The 19,717-nt window shown below is 40.9% G+C and overlaps 1 protein-coding gene across 6 annotated transcripts in view; it reads left to right on the top strand.

The window, feature by feature from the left end:
- Positions 1 to 19,717, top strand: part of TTC23 (tetratricopeptide repeat domain 23) — a 157,274-nt gene that overhangs the window by 80,414 nt on the left and 57,143 nt on the right. For all 6 annotated transcript variants that reach the window (XM_025271599.3, XM_025271595.3, XM_044932794.2 and 3 more), the window contains one exon: positions 19,328 to 19,505. In XM_025271599.3, the coding sequence (XP_025127384.2) occupies positions 19,328 to 19,505 (178 nt within the window). The remainder of the gene's footprint in view (positions 1 to 19,327; positions 19,506 to 19,717) is intronic.

The raw sequence follows: 19,717 nt of genomic DNA, 5'->3' as shown, positions 1-19,717 counted from the left end.
TATTCAGCCAATTTATATCTTTTGGTTGTAGCATTAATCCACATTCATTTAAGCTAATTATCAATATGTATGTTCCTATTACCATTTTGTTAATTGTTTTGGGTTTGTTTTTGTAGGTATTCTTCTTTTCTTGTGTTTCTCACCTAGAGAATTTCCTTTATCATTTGTTATAAAGCTGGTTTGTGGTACGGAATTCTCTTAGGTTTTGCTTAAAGCTTTTGATTTCTCTGTCAAATCTTAATGAATAGTTTCTGGTAGAGTAATCTTGGTTGTAGTGTTTCCCTTTCATCACTTTAAATATATCCTGCCATTCCCTTCTGGCTTGCAGAGTTTCTGCTGAAAAATCAGCTGATAACCTTATAGGGATTCTCTCGTATGTTACTTATTGCTTTTTCCTTTCAGCTTTTAATATTCTTTTGTTTTAATTTTTTGTTTGATTAATATATGTCTTGGTGTGTTTCTCCTTGGGTTTACCTGTATGGGACTCTCTGCACTTCCTGGACTTAGATGACTATTTAATTTTCTTTGTTAGGGAAGTTTTCCACTATAATCTCTTCAAATATTTTCTCAGTCCCTTTTTCTTTCTCTTCTTCTAGAACCTCTATAATTTGAATGTTGGTGCTTTTAATGTTGTTCTGAAGGTCTCTAAGACGTCCTCATTTCTTTTCATTCTTTATTCTGGTCCATGGCAGTTATTTCTGCCATTCTGTCTTCCAGCTCACTAACTGTTCTTCTGCCTCAGATATTCTGCTGTTGATTCTTTCAAGTGTATTTTTTTCATTTCAGTTATCATGCCATTAATTACTGATTACTTGTTCTTTAGTTTTTATAGGTTCTTGTTAAACATTTCTTGTGTCTTCTCAATATGTGCCTCCATTCCATTTACAAGAATTTGAGTCATCTTTATCATCATCATTGCCTTGAATTCATTTTCAGGTACATTGTCTATTTCATCTTTATTTACTTGGTCGTGTGGTTTTTTTTAACCTTGCTTCTTCATCTGCAGAACACTTCTCCGTCATCTCATTTTGTCTAACTTACTATATTTATGGTCTCCTTTCACAGCTTACACAGCCATAGTTCCTCTTGCTTCTGTTGTCTATGCCCTGGTGGATGAGGTTGGTCCAGGGACTTGTGTAGTCTTCCCGGTGGGAGGACTGGTGCCTGTGCTCTGGTGTGTGAAGCTGAGACTTTTCCCTCTGATGAACAGGGCCACATTACGTGGTGTTTGGGGGTGTCTGCAAGCTAAGATGACTTTAGGCAGTATGTCTGATGTTGGGTAGGTCTGTGATCCCATCTTGCTGGTTGTTTGGCACGAGGTGTCCAGCACTGGAGTCTGCAGGCAGTTGTGTAGAGCCAGGTCTTGGTGTCAACGTGGGTACCTCTGGGAGAACACATGCCGATTACTATTCCCTGGGCCCAGGAATTCTCTGGTGGTCCAACATCCTGGACTTAACACACCTACCCAGGCTTGACTCATGGTCAGGGAATCAAGAAGCCCACAAGCTGTTCAGCATGAAAGAGAAAAAAGAAAAAAGGAAAAGGAAGCAAAGACAAGCCAAACCCAAGACAAATGATAAAAACAAAACCAAAAAAAAAAAAAAAAAAATAGAAACAAACAAGGAAAAAAAGAAAAGAAAGAAAAAACCCTGAAAAACAAGAGAACAAGAAACTAAAAAATGCAAACATCAAGAAAGACTAAACTAACAAAAACAAAAACAGAAAGTGAACTAAAAAAAAAAAATCAAAGAAAACATAAAACAAGCGCACAAAAACAATTTTTAAAATGTATTTAAAAATACATTTAAAATACAAATAATAAATAATAAAAACAACTGAACAAAATGACACAAACAGAAAAGAATAATAGTAATAATAATATTTTCCTGGGGCCTCTGCTGTCAGTGGACAGGGACGCCTGGCATGTGCAGTCCATGGGGTCACAAGCGCCAGATACAACCGAGCGGCTGAGCTACTGTCGGTGTTCTTGCTCCACACTGAGCCACAGCCAACCCCCGCCTCCCCAGGAGGCCCTTCAATACCTCTGGGTAGATCTCTGGACCCACTGGTGGGCACTGTTTCAGCAGCTTAGACTCTGACCTGGCTTAACTCCTTCATGTACTTGCCCCAAAATTCACTGCTGCTAAAGCTAGACCAGTCTCAGTTGTGGGAACACTCATTGTCCACTCAGATATTCCACAGATGCAGGATTTACCAAGCAGCTCACAGGGATTGAATCCACAGCTTGTGCAACTGCGTGGAGAGGTTTCTTTTCCTCCTCTTAGCTGCACCACCCCTGGGGCTCATCTTTGATTTCACCCTTACCTTGGTGTGCGTGGCACCCTCAGGCCCATAGGCAAGAGGGAGCAAAGGCAGTGACTAATAGGGGCACATTTACTCACTTGGGGGGTGGGGTGCTTCCCAGGTGGTGCTAGTGGTAAAGCATCCACCTGCCAGTGCAGGAGATGCAAGAGACATAGGTTTGATCCCTGGGTTGGGAAGATACCCTGAAGTAGGGAATCACACACCATTCTAGTATTCTTGCCACAAACAGAGGAGCTTGGTGAGCTGCAGTCCTGGGGCCACAAAGAGTCAGACCCAGCAGAGTGACACTGTCTGACTGTCTACTTGCTTAGGCCAGGGAAGGATATCGCGGCCAAACTGGGGTGTGTGTGAAGTGCCCGTGGTGGTGGAAACCGGCAGGCAGGTGCCACAGACTGAGGCAAGTGTCAGGCAGTTGCAGTAGACTGGAATCAAGAAAAAGCTATCGATCTCTCCGTCCTGAGTCTGGGCTACAGGAGGTCTCCCATGTTGGGGCATGGTTTTTCTGGTGGGGTCCCTCCCAGTGCCCACGGAGGCAGGAGCTGGGGTGTGGGGTGGGGGTGGCTCCACCCTTGCCCATCACTCAACAATGGCACACACATAGGTTCCTAGGCAGACCACGCTTCCTTTAGTGGCATTCCTGGCTATAGAGCTCCTCACTCACATCCCCTCTTTTGAATCTGCACAACCAGCTGCAGTCCTCTCCCTGAAACCACTCTTCTCACCCCACACTTTAGCACTCAGACCCCACCAGCACTGGTGGATTCCCATCTCAGGCAAGGGCACCCAGGACTGATTCCAGAGGAGGCTTTGCCATGGGCAGCCCTCATGACCCCAAACGCTTCCTGGATGGAGGAGGCCTTTGCTCGAGGAGTAGGGGTGCCTGACCAGATGGGTGCCCCTCCGAGTGCCCTAGGAGACAGGACCTAGGGGAGTTACAATATCCTCCCTGCCTGTGCATGCCACTCAGGGATGCCTTGCTTCTACGGAATCATGGGCTTCTGCAAACTTTCCTGGTTGTGGAGCTCTTTATTCCTGTCCCTTCAGGCTTTTCACAGCCAGTAGCTGTCTCCCTCCCTGGGTCCACACCCTACTTTCCAGCACCTAACACCCCCACACACCCCCCAACAGGAGACACAGCTCAGGTTGGGGTGCATGGGACTGCAATACAGATCATGCACGCAATTCTTACTTTGTCTTGCCTTCCACAGTCCATTGCTGTGTTCTCCTTTGATCCCCAAAAGTTCCTTTTCTGTCCCAGCTGATTTCCACACCATGAGGGGGTTTTCCTGAGTGCGGGAATGTCTTCTCACCTTTAGTGTCCCACTAAGGATGCTGGTCTCTCTTCTGATTCCTCTTTTCTTTTTTTCTTTCTTTCATCCTACCTATTGCAAGAAGATTTTGTCTTGTCCTTTTAGGTGTCTAAAGTCTTCTGCTCATGTTTTGCGCTGTGAGAATTATTCCATTTGTAGATGTGATTCTTGATGTATTTGTGAAGAGAGACGAATTCCACATCCTCCTATCTTGCCATCCTGACTCCTCCTGCCATTACTTTCATAGACTTTTATCTACATTTTTTTATTATTGAATCCTCTAAAGCTTTACTATTTTTATTTTTTGTTGAAGTATAACTGATTTATAATATTAGTTTCAGGTGTACAACATACTGATTCAATATTTTTATAGGCTGTACTTCATTTTACGTTACTACAAAATACTGGCTAAATTTCCCTGTGCTGTACAATGTATCTTTGTTACTTATCAGTTTTATATTTAGTAGTTTGTACCTCTTACTCCACTACTCCTATCTTGTCCCTGCCCCATGCCTCCCCCACCGGGTAACCACTAGTTTGTTCTTTATACCTGTGAGTCTGTTCCTGTTTTGTTTTATTCATCTGATTCTTTTATTTTTTGGTTCTACATATAAGTGATAATATAGACTGTACTTGTCTTGTTCTGACTTATTTCACTAAGCATAATTATCTCTCTTACAGAATTTTATTCTTTTCACGTCTGAGTAGTATTCCGTTTTGTGTGTGTATGTATCTCACATCTTCTGTATTCATTCATCTGTTGATGGGCACATAGGTGGCATCTATCTATAGCTTATGTATGTATGTAATGTGTCCTCAGTCATGTCTGACTCTTTGCAACCCCATGGACTGTAACCCACCAGGTTCTTCTGTCTATGGAATTTTCCAGGCAAGAATACTGGAATGGGTTGCCATTTCCTACTCTATGGGATCTTCCCGACCCAGGGATCGAACCCATGTCTCTTGTGTGCCCTACATTGGCGGGCAAATTCTTTGCCACTATGCCACCTTGGAAGCCCCTTCTGTGTCCTGGCTATTGTAAATAATACTTCTATGAACACTGGGGTACCTATATCTTTTCAAATTAGAGTTTTCATTTTCTTCAAACATCTTTACTATTTCAGAGAACTGCAAAGAACCTTTGTCTTTTCCTAACACTCTATCTATATAAATACATTTCCCTTAAACATCTACACTTAATAATGATTTTAAATGACCACACTAACTAGCAATTCTTGACCACCTTCTGTGTCAGGCTCCTGCTAAGTGCTTTGCACACCTCATCTCATCATTTAATCTGCAGTCCTCCCTATGAGGTGGTACCCTTCACATTCTCATTTTCAAATGAAGAAACTGAAGCTGAGAGAAGTTGAGGTCATTTCCCAGGGCTGGGGAGTAGCAGAGTAGAGCCAGGTCTCGGTCCAACTCTGGTGTCCACACTCCTCACCACAGCACGGGTCCCATTCACTGTGCAGAATGGAAAACTGACCATATCTTCTATAGAACACAGGCTTTACCTTTGTATGCTAGATGGTAGCGGGAGACCCAGATGTAAACGTTTTCTCATTTGACTCTGGAAAACCCTACTTTTCCTCTTTCAAGACTGATTTTTTCATTAGATTTGCATTATCAGCAACATTCCCATAAGGCCTCTGCTTTTCACTGGTGCTCAGTATTCTTGCCAAATTCTCGAGCTTTTAAAAGGAAACCCTCAGGACTTTTCTGGTGGTCTAGTGCTTAAGAATCCACCTTGCAATGCAGGGGACGTGGGCTTGATCCCTGGTCTGGGAACTAAGATCCCACATGCTACAGAGCAACACACACCGCAGCTACTGAGGCCCGCATGCAGCAACCACAGAGCCTGCGTGCCTGCCTGCCACAGCAGTGGCATGAGAGCATCTGTGCACCGCGGCAAAGATGCCATGTGCCTCAGCTAAGACCCGATGAGGCCAAGTAAATAAAGTACATTTAAACCCTCACGAGCCTTGGGCTGCACAGAGATCTATCCAAAAGATAAAGAAGTCACAATTTGGAAGAGAAACTGGTATTTTCATACCAGTATACTAATATTCTCCAAGAAAAATCAGTTATGAAAGGAAAGACTGGAGGTATACAACTAGATTGTCACCCATTCTTGTGGTTTAAAGAATATTTAACTCCTAGATACACATACTTATTTAGATCTTTTAAAGTTACTTTCCATAATGCAGAATATAGTGTCAAATTCTGAATAACATGCTACTAAAAATGCATTTTAAATAAATAAAAGGAAACATCCTATTGCTTTCGTAATATCAGAGATTTCACTTGTTCGTTGCAGATTAAAACAAGTCTCCATCCCTGTGGGATCTTCTGAAGCTCATCTGAAATGAGATAGTATCTTGTCATGCGCTCTGTAGTTACTACAGATACATTTTCATTCAATAAAATATGCTGTGGTTTAAGCTGTGGACCTGCCAAATTAACATACTGCCACACTGTGTTGTTCAAAATTCTTTCTGTTTTCATCTGTCTCTAGTGTGTTTCCTAAAGATGCCCAAACACGTTATGGGCCCACTAGATAATAAATCCTCAAAACATCCCTGGCAGGTAGATAGGAAAGAAAAGGAGACAGGGTTGCTCTCCCACACATTACTTATGAGCAGATGGAGACAAACAAGATTGCCTGAAATTGACTGATGCTTTAAATGAGTTGGAAATGGAGGAAAGACTATAATTTAGTTATTTCCTGACGTAGTACTCCCTCAATCCCTTTTTTCATTAAATATATTGTGAAGCTAAGTAATTTTATTTTCTGTTTTGTATTTCCTTTTATGTGAACAGTGTACCCTCAATGAGCTCCAGAAGGCTCATTGCAGATTGCATTAGCTTGATAGCCTCCATTTCTGGCTGGTAGTGCCAGGACCCTGGAATAGCATGCGGCAGCAACTTCAAAGGATGAGGGTGGAATGTGCCTCGTTCTCTGCACACACTAAACAAGTATTTTAACCAAATATCTCAAGCATATAAAATTAAAGATGTTGTTCTATGAACACTCGTGTGCATGCCACCAAGTTTCCAAGTAGAACACTGCAGATAAGTGGAAGCCTGTTACGCTTTCTTCTTAATCCTGTTTTTTTCTCCCCATGTTACAGGCAATTGTGATACTGAATTTTGTGTTTTTCATTCCTCTGAATCTATATTTGTATAACCATAGAAATATACAGTATTATTTTTCATCTTTTTATACCTCATTTATTTGTTTCCTTCTGTAGCTTGCTTTTTCCACCATTACTTTTCTATTTTTGAGATGTATCCACATCAATTGATATTAGTCTATTCATTTTAAACCTTCATATTATATTTACTCTGACTTTTATTTACTTATACATTCTCTGAGGGTGAATACCTAGATTGCTTCTGATTTGATCATTTTTATACATGTTTCCATGGGCACATGTACAAGATTCTCTCTTGAGGTGTTTGCTCAGGAGTGGAATAGCTTAACTGACAAGTATCCACATCATCACCTTTACTGAGTTTGCTTTCCACCAGTTTGTGCTCTCACCCCAGTAATTCCTGTTACTCCACATCCTTGTCAACACTTGTTCTTGTCAGACTTCTTGTCTTTGCCGATCATGTAATTTCTCTAATTGCATTTTCCTAATAGTGAGATTTGATATCTTTTCATACATCTGCTGGACATTTAGAATTTCTTCCTGTGAAATGTCTACTCATTTCTTTTACTCAATTTTTTAACTGAGCTATTTGCATTTTTCTTATTAACTTGTAGATATTCTTCCAATTTCTGATGACATGTCATTTGCTGCTTACATATATTGTGTGTACCCTAATGTGTAGTCTGCCCTTATCACTTTCTTTATGATGAAGTTTGATGCACAGGAATTTTCATTTTTAATGTGACCTAATTTACCAAACCTCTTTCATTATGATCTGTAACTTATTTAAGAAGTCATTACCTATCTCAAAATTATGGAGTTGAAGTGAAAAGAAAGTGTTAGTCACTCTTTGCAGTGTTCAGCTCTTTGCAACCCCATGAATTATAGCCCACTAGGCTCCTCTGTCCATGGAATTCTCCAGGTAAGAATACTGGAGTAGGTATTCCTTTCTCCAGGGGATCTTCCTGACCCAGTGATCAAACTGGCATCTCCTGCATTGCAGGTGGATTCTTTACCGTCTGAGCCACCATGGAAGCCCTGCCATATTCCCAAATCATGTAGTTACTTTTCCTTATATTTTCTCTCAAACGGATCAAAGCTTTGCTTTTTAAATTGAGGTCTCCAAGACACTTGGAACTTTTGTGTACATGGTATGAGGGATCTGATTTTTTCACTTTGAATAAAATTATTATTAAATCAAGTGAGGAGGTAAAAAACAAGGATTCAAAGTCTGAAGAATTCACTAGGGTTTGAAATGTGAGGCCAAGGATAGTTTGACAAAAATCTTTTAAACTTAGAGAGTTCAGAAATGGCAACAGGTCACCTTCATGTGTGACTATGTCCCTTCAGGGCTGGGCCTCCTGCTAACAGCTTGTTGGATGTCACTGGATTCAAGAAGTCTGTGCCATCATACAGACATTCTTGTAACAAGGGCGAAACTATTGTCAGTGAAAGCCATGTGTTGGTTCCTGCTGAAGTTGCCTCCTTCCAGGTCTCCTTCTCAGCAGATACTCAAATTAAATTTCCAGGCAGCGAAGAAATGGAAAGTTACCATTTGGACTTGACCACAATGTGATTTAAAAAAGAAAAATTGGTGCTTCCCTATCTAACTAGCTGCCCTGGGTGAGTACACCCAGTATTCATCTGGTAGGGTGCTGATGAAAGGAAAATCTCCGAGCCTGGAGTCAGCCAGCAGGAGTTCTGCTCTAGTTTGTTAGGGCTGCCATAACAAAGTACTGCCAGCGAGGAGACTTAACGGAAAGTTATTCTCTCTCAGTTCTGAAGGTTGGATGTCTGAGATGAACACCTGGGTGATGTTGGTTCTTTCCGGGGACTATGAGGTGTTCCACGACTCTCTCCTAACTGGCAACTTTGGTGTTCTTTGTCTGACAGATACATCACACCAGTCTCTGCCTTTATGTTCACATGGTATTCTCCCTGTGTCTCTGTATCTGAGTTTCTCCTTTTATAAGGATATCAGTTATAGTGGGGCTTCCCTGGTGGATCGGATGGTAAAGAATCCACTCGCCATGCAAGAGACCCAGATTCGATCCCTGGGTCAGGAAGAACCCCTGGAGAAGGGAACAGCTACCCACTCTAGTATTCTTGCCTGGAGAATTCCATGGACAGAGAAGCCTGGCGGGCTCTAGTCCATGGGGTTGCAAATATTATCCAGTATGACATTTTCTTAATACAGTTAATTATGTCTGCGATGATGCTATCTCCAAATAAAGTCACATTTTGAGGTACTAAGGATGAAGACTAAGGTATACTGAGGGTGAATTTGAGTTGGGGGTATACAACTCAATGCCTAATATATTCTTACAAGGTTTCTACCCTAACCCCCCCTTCATAAAATTTCAATAATTTCTCCAACCTTTAATTAGAGGAACAGTTTAATATTTCTGCTACTATATCAATGTGAAAATATGTTCCTTTCTTAAATATTTTCCCTAAAATTTATTCCAAACATCTATGAAAATTAAGGTAAGAATATAGCCTCAAAGTCAATGAATCTTCACGTTTTTCCCTCTGTCTTGCCTCCTTTCTCCTTCCATAGACAACAAGCACCCACTATGTGTTAGACACCGCAAGTTGCTGGGGATGTCAGGATGAATGTGTTAGGCTTGGCCTCTGCTTTCTCAGAGTCCTGCCCTAAAGGGATAGTGCTGAATCTCCAAGCACTTATAATTCAATATGAGAGATGTATCCAGAGCAGGGAGGTTCACGGTTCTGTGGGAGCACAGTCAGGTGTTCACAGAGGCACCCAGCCCAGCCTGGGATGTCAGGGAACTGAGCCAGCGCTAGGATGAGGAAGCCAGGTGCCCAGACCACACCATTTAAGGAGGCACTCACACCTGGATGCCAACCCTGCTCTTTTCCAACCCTGAGCATGAGCACCTCCTTAAATGATGTATCCTAATGTCTCCCTGGTCTCACGCTAGTTCTGGCCCTTGCAGGGAAGGCCAACTTAAGGAGGAGACAGCCAAACTGAAACTGGAAGAGAGATGGTAGAAAGATGAATGGCAGTTAGCCAGGCAGAAATGGAAGGAAGAACACTCCAGATAGAAGGACCAGCAAAGGTCCGCAGAGAAGAGAACCGGCATCATGGAAGCCAAACGGGAAGGCTTAGATGACTCTCATGAGTCGTCTGAACTCATCAAGTTCAGGGAAACCAGGGTCCCGGCAGAGCCACTGGTATGTCTCCAAATCCATCCATTATCCCCCAGACGGCCTGGTGTGCTTCACTCAGCTTTGGGCTGCAGGATTGGTGTTTCTGTTCCAGCCTCATGTTGTCCCGTTGTGAATTCTGCTAATCTGGATGCTGGGAGCCACACTGAATTCATTTTTCTTCTCTGACCTACCAGTACTTGGCTAATTTCCTTAACCACAGCTTATTGGCTTGAACCAATCAGCTGACAGGAAAAGATTCCAGGTTTATCACCTATTTCTACATGCTTCCGCATCTGGGGTCATAATATGAAATATATTAACATATTTAAACTTATTGTGTAATTGATTTACTAGAGTATGCCATTAAAAATATTTTTGTTGTCTTTCCTTTCTGTGAATTTACTGCTTTGCACAGACCGAGGCTTTCCCCTGGAGATCTCCAGGACGTAGAGCTCCTCAGGAGACATGCCAACAGCTCTAGAAGGTTAAAGAGAGACCAGTAGCTCAGTGTTCAAGCCTGATTTATGGCATCCCTGTGGCAAATGCCCCCTGTGCTGAGTGTCAGGTGCAGCCGGACCTGTTCTAACCTGCCCCCCAAAAGAAATGGGTAGGATCATCCAGTGAATCAGGACCAGTTTAGAGCCAAAACCCACATATCTTTCTGACCTGCTTTGAATGAGTAAGTTAGGAGTACTGTCTAGCTTTCAGATGATGTTAAGCTTAAAATATTTTCATTTTTGCTTAATGATTTTAGTACAGTTATTTCTTTAAACAAAAATGACTGTTAATGGCTATTACTGAGTCTCATCTGTAATTCATTTTGCTTCCAAATGTTCACAAACTTTTCAAAAATAATAGATTTATTTAGATATAATTCACATACTATACAGTTCACCCAACTAAAGTATACAATTTGATGGTTTTTAGTATGCAACCATCACCACGAGCAATTTTACATTTTCATTCCATTAGCAGTCTCTCCCCATTCTCAAGTTCCCTAACCCCTGGCAACTACTAATCTGCTTTCAGTCTGTATGGATTTGCCTGTTAAGCACATTTCATATGAATGGAACCTTATAGTATGTGGTCTTCTGTGACTGGCCCCTTTCACCTAGCATAATTTTTTCAAGGTTCATCTGTGTTGTAACATGTATCAAAACTTCCCTTTTATAGCCAAATAATATTTTATTGCATGAACATATCACATTTTGTTCATTCATTCTTCAATTAGTTGGTGGACATTTGGGTTGTTTCTACTTTTTGCCTCTTATGAACTGTGCAGTTATGAACATTCGTGTACAAGTCTTTATGTTAACATATGTTTTCATTTCTTTTGGGTATATACCTAGTAGTGTATTGTGAGGTCATCCAGGAATTCCTTGTTTAAACTTTTTAGAAACTGACACTGTTTTCCGAAGCAACTGTACAATTTTACATAACCACAAGCAGTGTGTGAGGATCCAATTTCTCCACATCCTTATCAACACTGTTACTATCTTTTTAAAAATCATTGTTGTTATGCCACCGTCCTAATGGATATAAAGTGGTATCTCATTGTAATTTTTTTTATGTTGTCTTTTTTTTTTAATTTTATTTTATTTTTAAACTTTACAAAATTGTATTAGTTTTGCCAAATATCAAAATGAATCCGCCACAGGTATACATGTGTTCCCCATCCTGAACCCTCCTCCCTCCTCCCTCCCCATACCCTCCCTCTGGGTCGTCCCAGTGCACTAGCCCCAAGCATCCAGTATCGTGCATCTAACCTGGACTGGCAACTCGTTTCATACATGATATTTTACATGTTTCAGTGCCATTCTCCCAAATCTTCCCACCCTCTCCCTCTCCCACAGAGTCCATAAGACTGATGATGAACATCTCTTTATGTGTGCATCTTCTTCAGAGAAATGACTATTCAGATGTTTTGCTCATTTTTAAATTGTGTTATTTATCTTTTATTACTATTGTAGGAGTTCTTTATATATTCTGGATTCAAGTCCCTCATCAGAAATATATGATTTGTAAAAATTTTCCACAAGCTATATTTTTCACCATCCATTTTTTTATATGTCCTAAATAATATTTTTGAAGATGGGAACTTCCATGGTAGCTTAGACAGTAAAGAATCCACTCGCAATGTAGGAGACCCGGATTCAGTCCCTGGATCAGGAAGATCCTCTGGAGAAAGGAATGGAAACCCACTCCAGTGTTCTTGCCTGAAGAATTCCATGGACAGAGGAGCCTGGCAGGCTACAGTCATGGGTTGCAAAGAGTCGGACATGAGTGAGCAACTAACACTTTCACTTTCAAATAATTTTGAAGATGAATGGTCAATCAAACTTTGTATAGCACCATTCAGCCACTAAAAGCAATATTATACCGTTCATTGCCACATGTTCTAAAACATTATGATCTTTTTTTAAAAAATGCATAGAAAATGACCTGGAAGTATATATATCAAAGTGTATAGCAGTCATCTTTAGATGTTGTGATTACATTGACATATTTTAATTTTTAATATCTCTTCATTTAATGATGACTATATATTTCTCTTGTAATAAATCATTCTCAATTTTTTTAAAAGCCCAGTTGTATAAGAAAATGCCTGCCTCACTTGCAGGCATGAGTTTGACTGATTCTACCCGTTATTTGGGTAGAATTTTATGCAGGTGGGAGCAAGCTGAGCCCACACCTCAGCCCGTTTCAACATGAGAACAACCTGAAACTGTGCCTCTCGGTTGCAAAGAGACCACAGGCTGGGAGGGAAGGCGTGAAGGGCATGATTGTGTGTAGGCATTTCATATCAGCCTGTATGGCTGGCATCAGTTTTAAAGCACTTTCAGACATCTCCTTTGATTCTCAGGGCAACCCTACTGGACTCCAGTGTTCAGATGATGAAACCAAGTTTCAGAGCATCTTATACTTGCCCAGAGTTGTGTGTCCTAGTTAGTAAGGATGCTGAAACTACTGTTTGGGTTTTCTTCTCCTGTCGCAGTATTTGTAATTGATTGCCCTGCCTCTCACACTGTATTCTTTTCTAGAAAATTCTGAGAGTCAGGTGTGTCTGAAGGATGACATTCTGATACCTGAAAAGATACTGCTGTGTTAACTTGGAGTGCTGTGCATGCTTCAGCTAAGATAGTTGCTAGATGGCTTCACAAAACCCCAAATATTTTTATTTTGTGCTCTATCTAAGGAAAGGAAGGACTTTTGATATATGAATTAACATATGCCTTGTTTCATGTGCTTTTCTATTTTTTCCTCATTTATAAGCTTGATTGCTAAGCTGTGAATATTGCTTTCTTTTAAAGTTGTTGCCCAGATGAAATCATCTTGGCATTTGTGTTGGCTTTATTACTCTTCTATGACTTTTACAGGCAACTCTGGAAACAAAGGACCTCTTCTTTACTTGCTTGGCACACTCTTCATCATTTATGAAGATAAGAAAGGAAATTGAATTTTGTTTTCCTTTGATGAAATATCTATGGCATTGTCTGAGTTCTCTAGGCTAAATTAGGTTAAAAAAAAAAAGAAGTCATTTTAAAAGTTTGTGACTTTTTCTAGATTCTGGATAAAAAGTTGGTGTACAAACTTTTTCTGTAAAGACCCAGACTGTAAATGTTTTTGCCTTTGTAGGCCGTATAGTGTCTGTTGCAACTATTCAACTCTGCCACTGTAGTGCAAAAGCAGCTGTAGATAATAAGTAAACAAGTGGGCCCGACTATGTCAATAAAACTTTATTTACAAAAGTAGTCAGTAAGTATATTTGGTCCATAGACCACAGTTTGCTGACTCCTGTTTTCAGTTACTTAATCTTTGTCTACCAGGAATCTAATTGTTTGGCTAAGTGATTTGTTACCAGCCATATGTTTCAAAGCCTCTTTCTATCACCATAGATGCTAGTGGATTTTCTCTCAAAAAATAAAATATGATATGTACAAAGTGGCACCACCAACTCAAGGGATGTGAGTTTGAGCAAATTCCGGGAGATGGTGGAGGACAGGGAAGCCTGGCGTACTGCAGTCCGTGGGGTCGCAAAGAGTCAGACCCGACTGAACAACTTAAAAACAATAAAGCTACTTGGTATCCACTACATTCTAAGCTCATTAAGAGAGTTAGAAGATGAGTCCAGCATTACTAGATCATCTATTAATCTCTTCCTTTCCAACTTTCAGTTCAGTTCAGTCGCTCAGTCGTGTCCGACTCTTCGTGACCCCATGAATCACAGCACACCAGGCCTCCCTGTCCATCACCAACTCCCACAGTTCACTCAGACTCACGTCTATCGAGTCAGTGATGCCATCCAGCCATCTCATCCTCTGTCGTCCCCTACTCCTCCTGCCCCCAATCCCTCCCAGCATCAGAGTCTTTTCCAATGAGTCAACTCTTCGTATGAGATGGCCAAAGTACTAGAGTTTCAGCTTCAGCATCATTCCCTCCAAAGAAATCCCAGGGCTGATCTCCTTCAGAATGGACTGCTTGGATCTCTTTGCAGTCCAAGGGACTCTCAAGAGTCTTCTCCAACACCATAGTTCAAAAGCATCAATTCTTCGGTGCTCAGCCTTCTTCACAGTCCAACTCTCACATCCATACATGACCACAGGAAAAACCATAGCCTTGACTAGACAGACTTTTGTTGGCAAAGTAATGTCTCTGCTTTTGAATATGCTATCTGGGTTGGTCATAACTTTCCTTCCAAGAAGTAAGCGTCTTTTGATCTCATGGCTGCAGTCACCATCTGCAGTGATTTTGGAGCCCAAAAAATAAAGTCTGACACTGTTTCCGCTGTTTCCGCATCTATCTCCCATGAAGTGATGGGACCGGATGCCATGATCTTAGTTTTCTGAATGTTGAGCTTTAAGCCAACTTTTTCACTCTCCATTTTCACTTTCATCAAGAGGCTTTTTAGTTCCTCTTCACTTTCTGCCATAAGCATGGTGTCATCTGCATATCTGAGGTTATTGATATTTCTCCCGGCAATCTTGATTCCAGCTTGTGTTTCTTCCAGCCCAGCGTTTCTCCTGATGTACTCTGCATATAAGTTAAATAAGCAGGGTGACAATATACAGCCTTGACGTACTCCTTTTCCTATTTGGAACCAGTCTGTTGTTCCATGTCCAGTTCTAACTGTTGCTTCCTGACCTGCATACAAATTTCTCAAGAGGCAGATCAGGTGTTCTGGTATTCCCATCTCTTTCAGAATTTTCCACAGTTTATTGTGATCCACACAGTCAAAGGCTTTGGCATAGTCAATAAAGCAGAAGTAGATGTTTTTCTGGAACTCTCTTGCTTTTTCCACGATACAGCAGATGTTGGCAATTTGATCTCTGGTTCCTCTGCCTTTTCTAAAAGCAGCTTGAACATCTGGAATTTCATGGTTCACGTTATTGCTAAAGCCTGGCTTGGAGAATTTTGAGCATTACTTTACTAGCATGTGAGATGAGTGCAATTGTGTGGTAGTTTAAGCATTCTTTGGCATTGCCTTTCTTTGGGATTGGAATGAAAACTGACATTTTCCAGTCCTGTGGCCACTGCTGAGTTTTCCAAATTTGCTGGCATATTGAGTGCAGTACTTTCACAGCATCATCTTTCAGGATTTGAAATAGCTCAACTGGAATTCCATCACCTCCACTAGCTTTGTTCGTAGTGATGCTTTCTAAGGCCCACTTGACTTCACATTCCAGGATGTCTTGCTCTAGGTCAGTGATCACACCATCGTGATTATCTGGGTCGTGAAGATCTTTTTTGTACAGTTCTTCTGTGTATTCTTGCCACCTCTTCTTAATATCTTCTGCTTCTGTTAGGTCCATACCATTTCTGTCCTTTATCGAGCCCATCTTTGCATGAAATGTTCCCTTGGTATCTCTAATTTTCTTGAAGAGATCTCTAGTCTTTCCCATTCTGTTGTTTTCCTCTATTTCTTTGCACTCAGCGATCAGCTGAGGAAGGCTTTCTTATCTCTTCTTGCTATTCTTTGGAACTCTGCATTCAGATGCTTGTATCTTTCCTTTTCTCCTTTCCTTTTGGCTTCTCTTCTTTTCAGAGCTATTTGTAAGGCCTCCCCAGACAGCCATTTTGCTTTTTCGCGTTTCTTTTCCATGGGGATGTTCTTGATCCCTGTCTCCTGTACAATGTCACGAACCTCATTCCATAGTTCATCAGGCACTCTATCTATCAGATCTAGGCCTTTAAATCTATTTCTCACTTCCACTGTATAATCATAAGGGATTTGATTTAGGTCATACCTGAATGGTCTAGTGGTTTTCCCTACTTTCTCAATTTAAGTCTGAATTTGGTAATCAGGAGTTCATGATCTGAGCCACAGTCAGCTCCTGGTCTTGTCTTTGTTGACTGTATAGAGCTTCTCCATCTTTGGCTGCAAAGAATATAATCAATCTGATTTTGGTGTTGACCATCTGGTGATGTCCATGTATAGAGTCTTCTCTTGTGTTGTTGGAAGAGGGTGTTTGTTATGACCAGTGCATTTTCTTGGCAGAACTCTATTAGTCTTTGCCCTGCTTCATTCCATATTCCAAGGCCAAATTTGCCTGTTACTCCAGGTGTTTCTTGACTTCCTACTTTTGCATTCCAGTCCCCTATAATGAAAAGGACATTTTTTGTGGGTGTTAGTTCTAAAAGGTCTTGTAGGTCTTCAAAGATCCATCCAACATTAGAGTCCCTGCAAGTTACAACCTAGATGCTTCTTGGTCCAGGAACATATCCCTGACCTCCTCTGGTGTTGTCAGCCTCTTTACAACTATAGAAGGTATCCCAGTTCATAAGCTATTCAATGAACATTTTATTTCACTATGATCATCTGAACCACAGATCTGAAAAGTAACCCTATTAGTCATTTCCTTTGAAATTTACTGGAGGGCAAACTAGTTGTGAAAAGTATTCAATGACTATGTTGACCTAGGGAAAAAAAAAAAAAGGCTGCCAGTTATTTCTCCAGAAATAAAAAATTAGGTTCATAAAGGGTCGGCAGAAAATTTCAATCTGGGGGTTTGAAACCGTGGTGAATGATATGCAAGACTCCACCTGGCCAGGGAAGGAAAATGCTTTTATAGAAGAGGACAGAATTTGAGAGAGCCAGAGTACACAAGGAGTCCATGACTTTTCACTGGCTAAGTTCTTACCAGGAATGAAGAGGAGTCTTTCTTCTTCCCATTGGGCTCCGCTGTCCTCCCAGGGCAGGAAAATTCCCAATTCTGGGCTCCTGACTCTATTTAATTGAGGTTTCTGTTTATTAATTTTTTTTTTATAATTGCTGCTGCTGCTGCTAAGTCACTTCAGTTGTGTCCGACTCTGTGCAACCCCATAGACGGCAGCCCACCAGGCTTCCATCCCTGGGATTCTCCAGGCAAGAACACTGGAGTGGGTTGCCATTTCCTTCTCCAATGCATGAAAGTGAAAAGTGAAAGTGAAGTCACTCAGTGGTGTCCAACTCTTAGCGACCCCATGGACTGCAGCCTACCAGGCTCCTCTGCCCATGGGATTTTCCAGGCAAGAGTACTGGAGTGGGTCCCCAGTGCCTTCTGCGATTTTCCCACTACCACCTTTAAATTAACATTTTTCTCATGTAAAAGTAATATATTTTTATAGAAGAAAATTTGGGAAATTTATAAAGTATAAATAAGACTAAAATAATTCAAAACTCCTTAGAAATAACTATTGCTAACATTTTAGTGACATTTAGATAGCTCTTTATGCATATGTTTACATGTAGATTAGATGCAAAATTTTCACATGCGTAAGATTATGGCTTAGCTGGTAAAGAATCCACCTGCAATGCAGGAGACCTGGGTTCAATCCTGGGATAGGAAGATCCCCTGGAGAAGAGAAAGGCTACCCACTCCAGTGTTCTGGCCTGGAGAATTCCAAGGACTGCGTAGATCATGGAGCAGAATCAGACATGACTGAGTGACTTTCACTTTCTTCAAGATTATATAAAGTGTTTTGTAATCTGCCTTTTTGCTGAATAATATATAGTTGGTATATTTCTATGATGATAAATACACATCAAAATTAACTTTAATGGGTACACAGCATTCCACAATGTAGATGTACTTACTATAACCCACTTAATAATCATCTACTGAGCTATTTTAAGTGCTTTATACTTTTTCACTATTACAAAGAATGCTTCAGTAAACATTCTTATATATAGTTCTTGTGCTGGAGTATTTCTCAAGATAAACTACTTAAAAGTGCAATTAGCAGAAACATGTATACATATATATGTATAATTCTGATATAGAAAAGCCTGTACCCAAATTACATTCTTCCCAACAGTTAATGAGAATGCTTTACACCCTCATCAAACTGGGAAATTTCTATAATTTCTCAGTGGATTGGTTATCAGCATCTTAGCATGCTTTCTGATTACTGTTGTTGTTTTAATATTTTATATTTTTTAAACCAACACCTCCACAGTGCATACTATATGTCAGAGACTATTCTAGATGTTCTTTTTATTAATATCAACCACTTTAATTTAATCTTCATAGCAATGCAGTGAAGTGGGCACTGTTATTATCGTTAACTTGTTGTTTTTCAGTCACTAAGTCACGTCCAACTCGTTGCAACTCCATGGACTGCGGCACACCAGGCTTCTCTGTCCCTCACTGTTTTCTGGAGTTTGCTCATGCTGGTGTCCATTGAGTCGGTGATGCCATCCAACCATCTCATCCTCTGTCACCCCCTTCTCCTCCTGCCCTCAATCTTTCCCAGTAAGGTTCTTTTCCAATAAGTTGGCTATTTGCATCAGATAGCCAAAGTATTGGAGCTTCAGCTTCAGCAGCAGTCCTTTCAGTGAATATTCAGGGTTGATTTCCTTTAGGACTGACTGGTTTGATTTCCTTGCTATCCAAGGAACTCTCAAGAGTCTTCTCCAACACCACAGTTCAAAAGTATCAATTTTTTCCAGCTCTGAGCCTTCTTTATGGTTCAACTCTCACATCTGTACATGACTACTGGAAAAACCATAGCTTTGACTATATGGACCTTTGTTGGCAAAGTGATGTCTCTGCTTTTGAATACACTATCTAGGTTTGTCATAGGTTTTCTTTTAACATAGCTTTTTCTTTTCAAGATACCTTTTGTTAACTTACAGATGAGAAACTATCGAGTGACTTGAAGGTCCTACACCTAGTAAGTGATAGAGCCATGATTTCAATCTTCCTGATTATCCCAATGTCTCTCCTCTTAACCACTATGCCCTGCTGCTCCTTGGAGGAAAATAAGGCTTAGCTGCCTAAGAAATGAACCTGGGGAATAGGAGTCAGAAAGTCAAATCCATCTTTTATTTTCAGTATCTCCCATTTTAATTATTTAAAAAATAATTCCTTTGTTTTTAAGGGTATATCAAAGTCAGAAGAAATCAAAAGAAGCTCTGCCCCACTACCAAGAGGCTTTAGAATATACTGAGATCAGTAGAGGTGAAAAAAGTCTAGAGTGTGTACCAATACTGCAGGAGTTGGCAGCTGCAGAGCAAGCCCTGGGATTTCACGATGCATCCATCAACAACCTTTTACAGGTAAGCTGCAATGTCCTGGCCACCAAAGCTGTTCTGACCCACTGCTTCTCACAGATAAAAGTGGAATAGCAGCTCTGAGAATGTCTGGCTTAGTTATGTGCTCTAGATACATACAACACCGCCTGGAGTAAAAGTTCAACAAACATCTTCACATAGGTGCCCACGTGGGCAAGCATGGGATTACCAGTCCTCTGTTACCGTGCCTGCTCCAC

Source organism: Bubalus bubalis, chromosome 20 (genome assembly GCF_019923935.1).
Source record: "Bubalus bubalis isolate 160015118507 breed Murrah chromosome 20, NDDB_SH_1, whole genome shotgun sequence".
Lineage (NCBI taxonomy): Eukaryota > Metazoa > Chordata > Mammalia > Artiodactyla > Bovidae > Bubalus > Bubalus bubalis.
The sequence above is the reverse complement of the archived record's forward strand: the minus strand, read 5'-3'. Positions and strand labels throughout refer to the sequence as shown.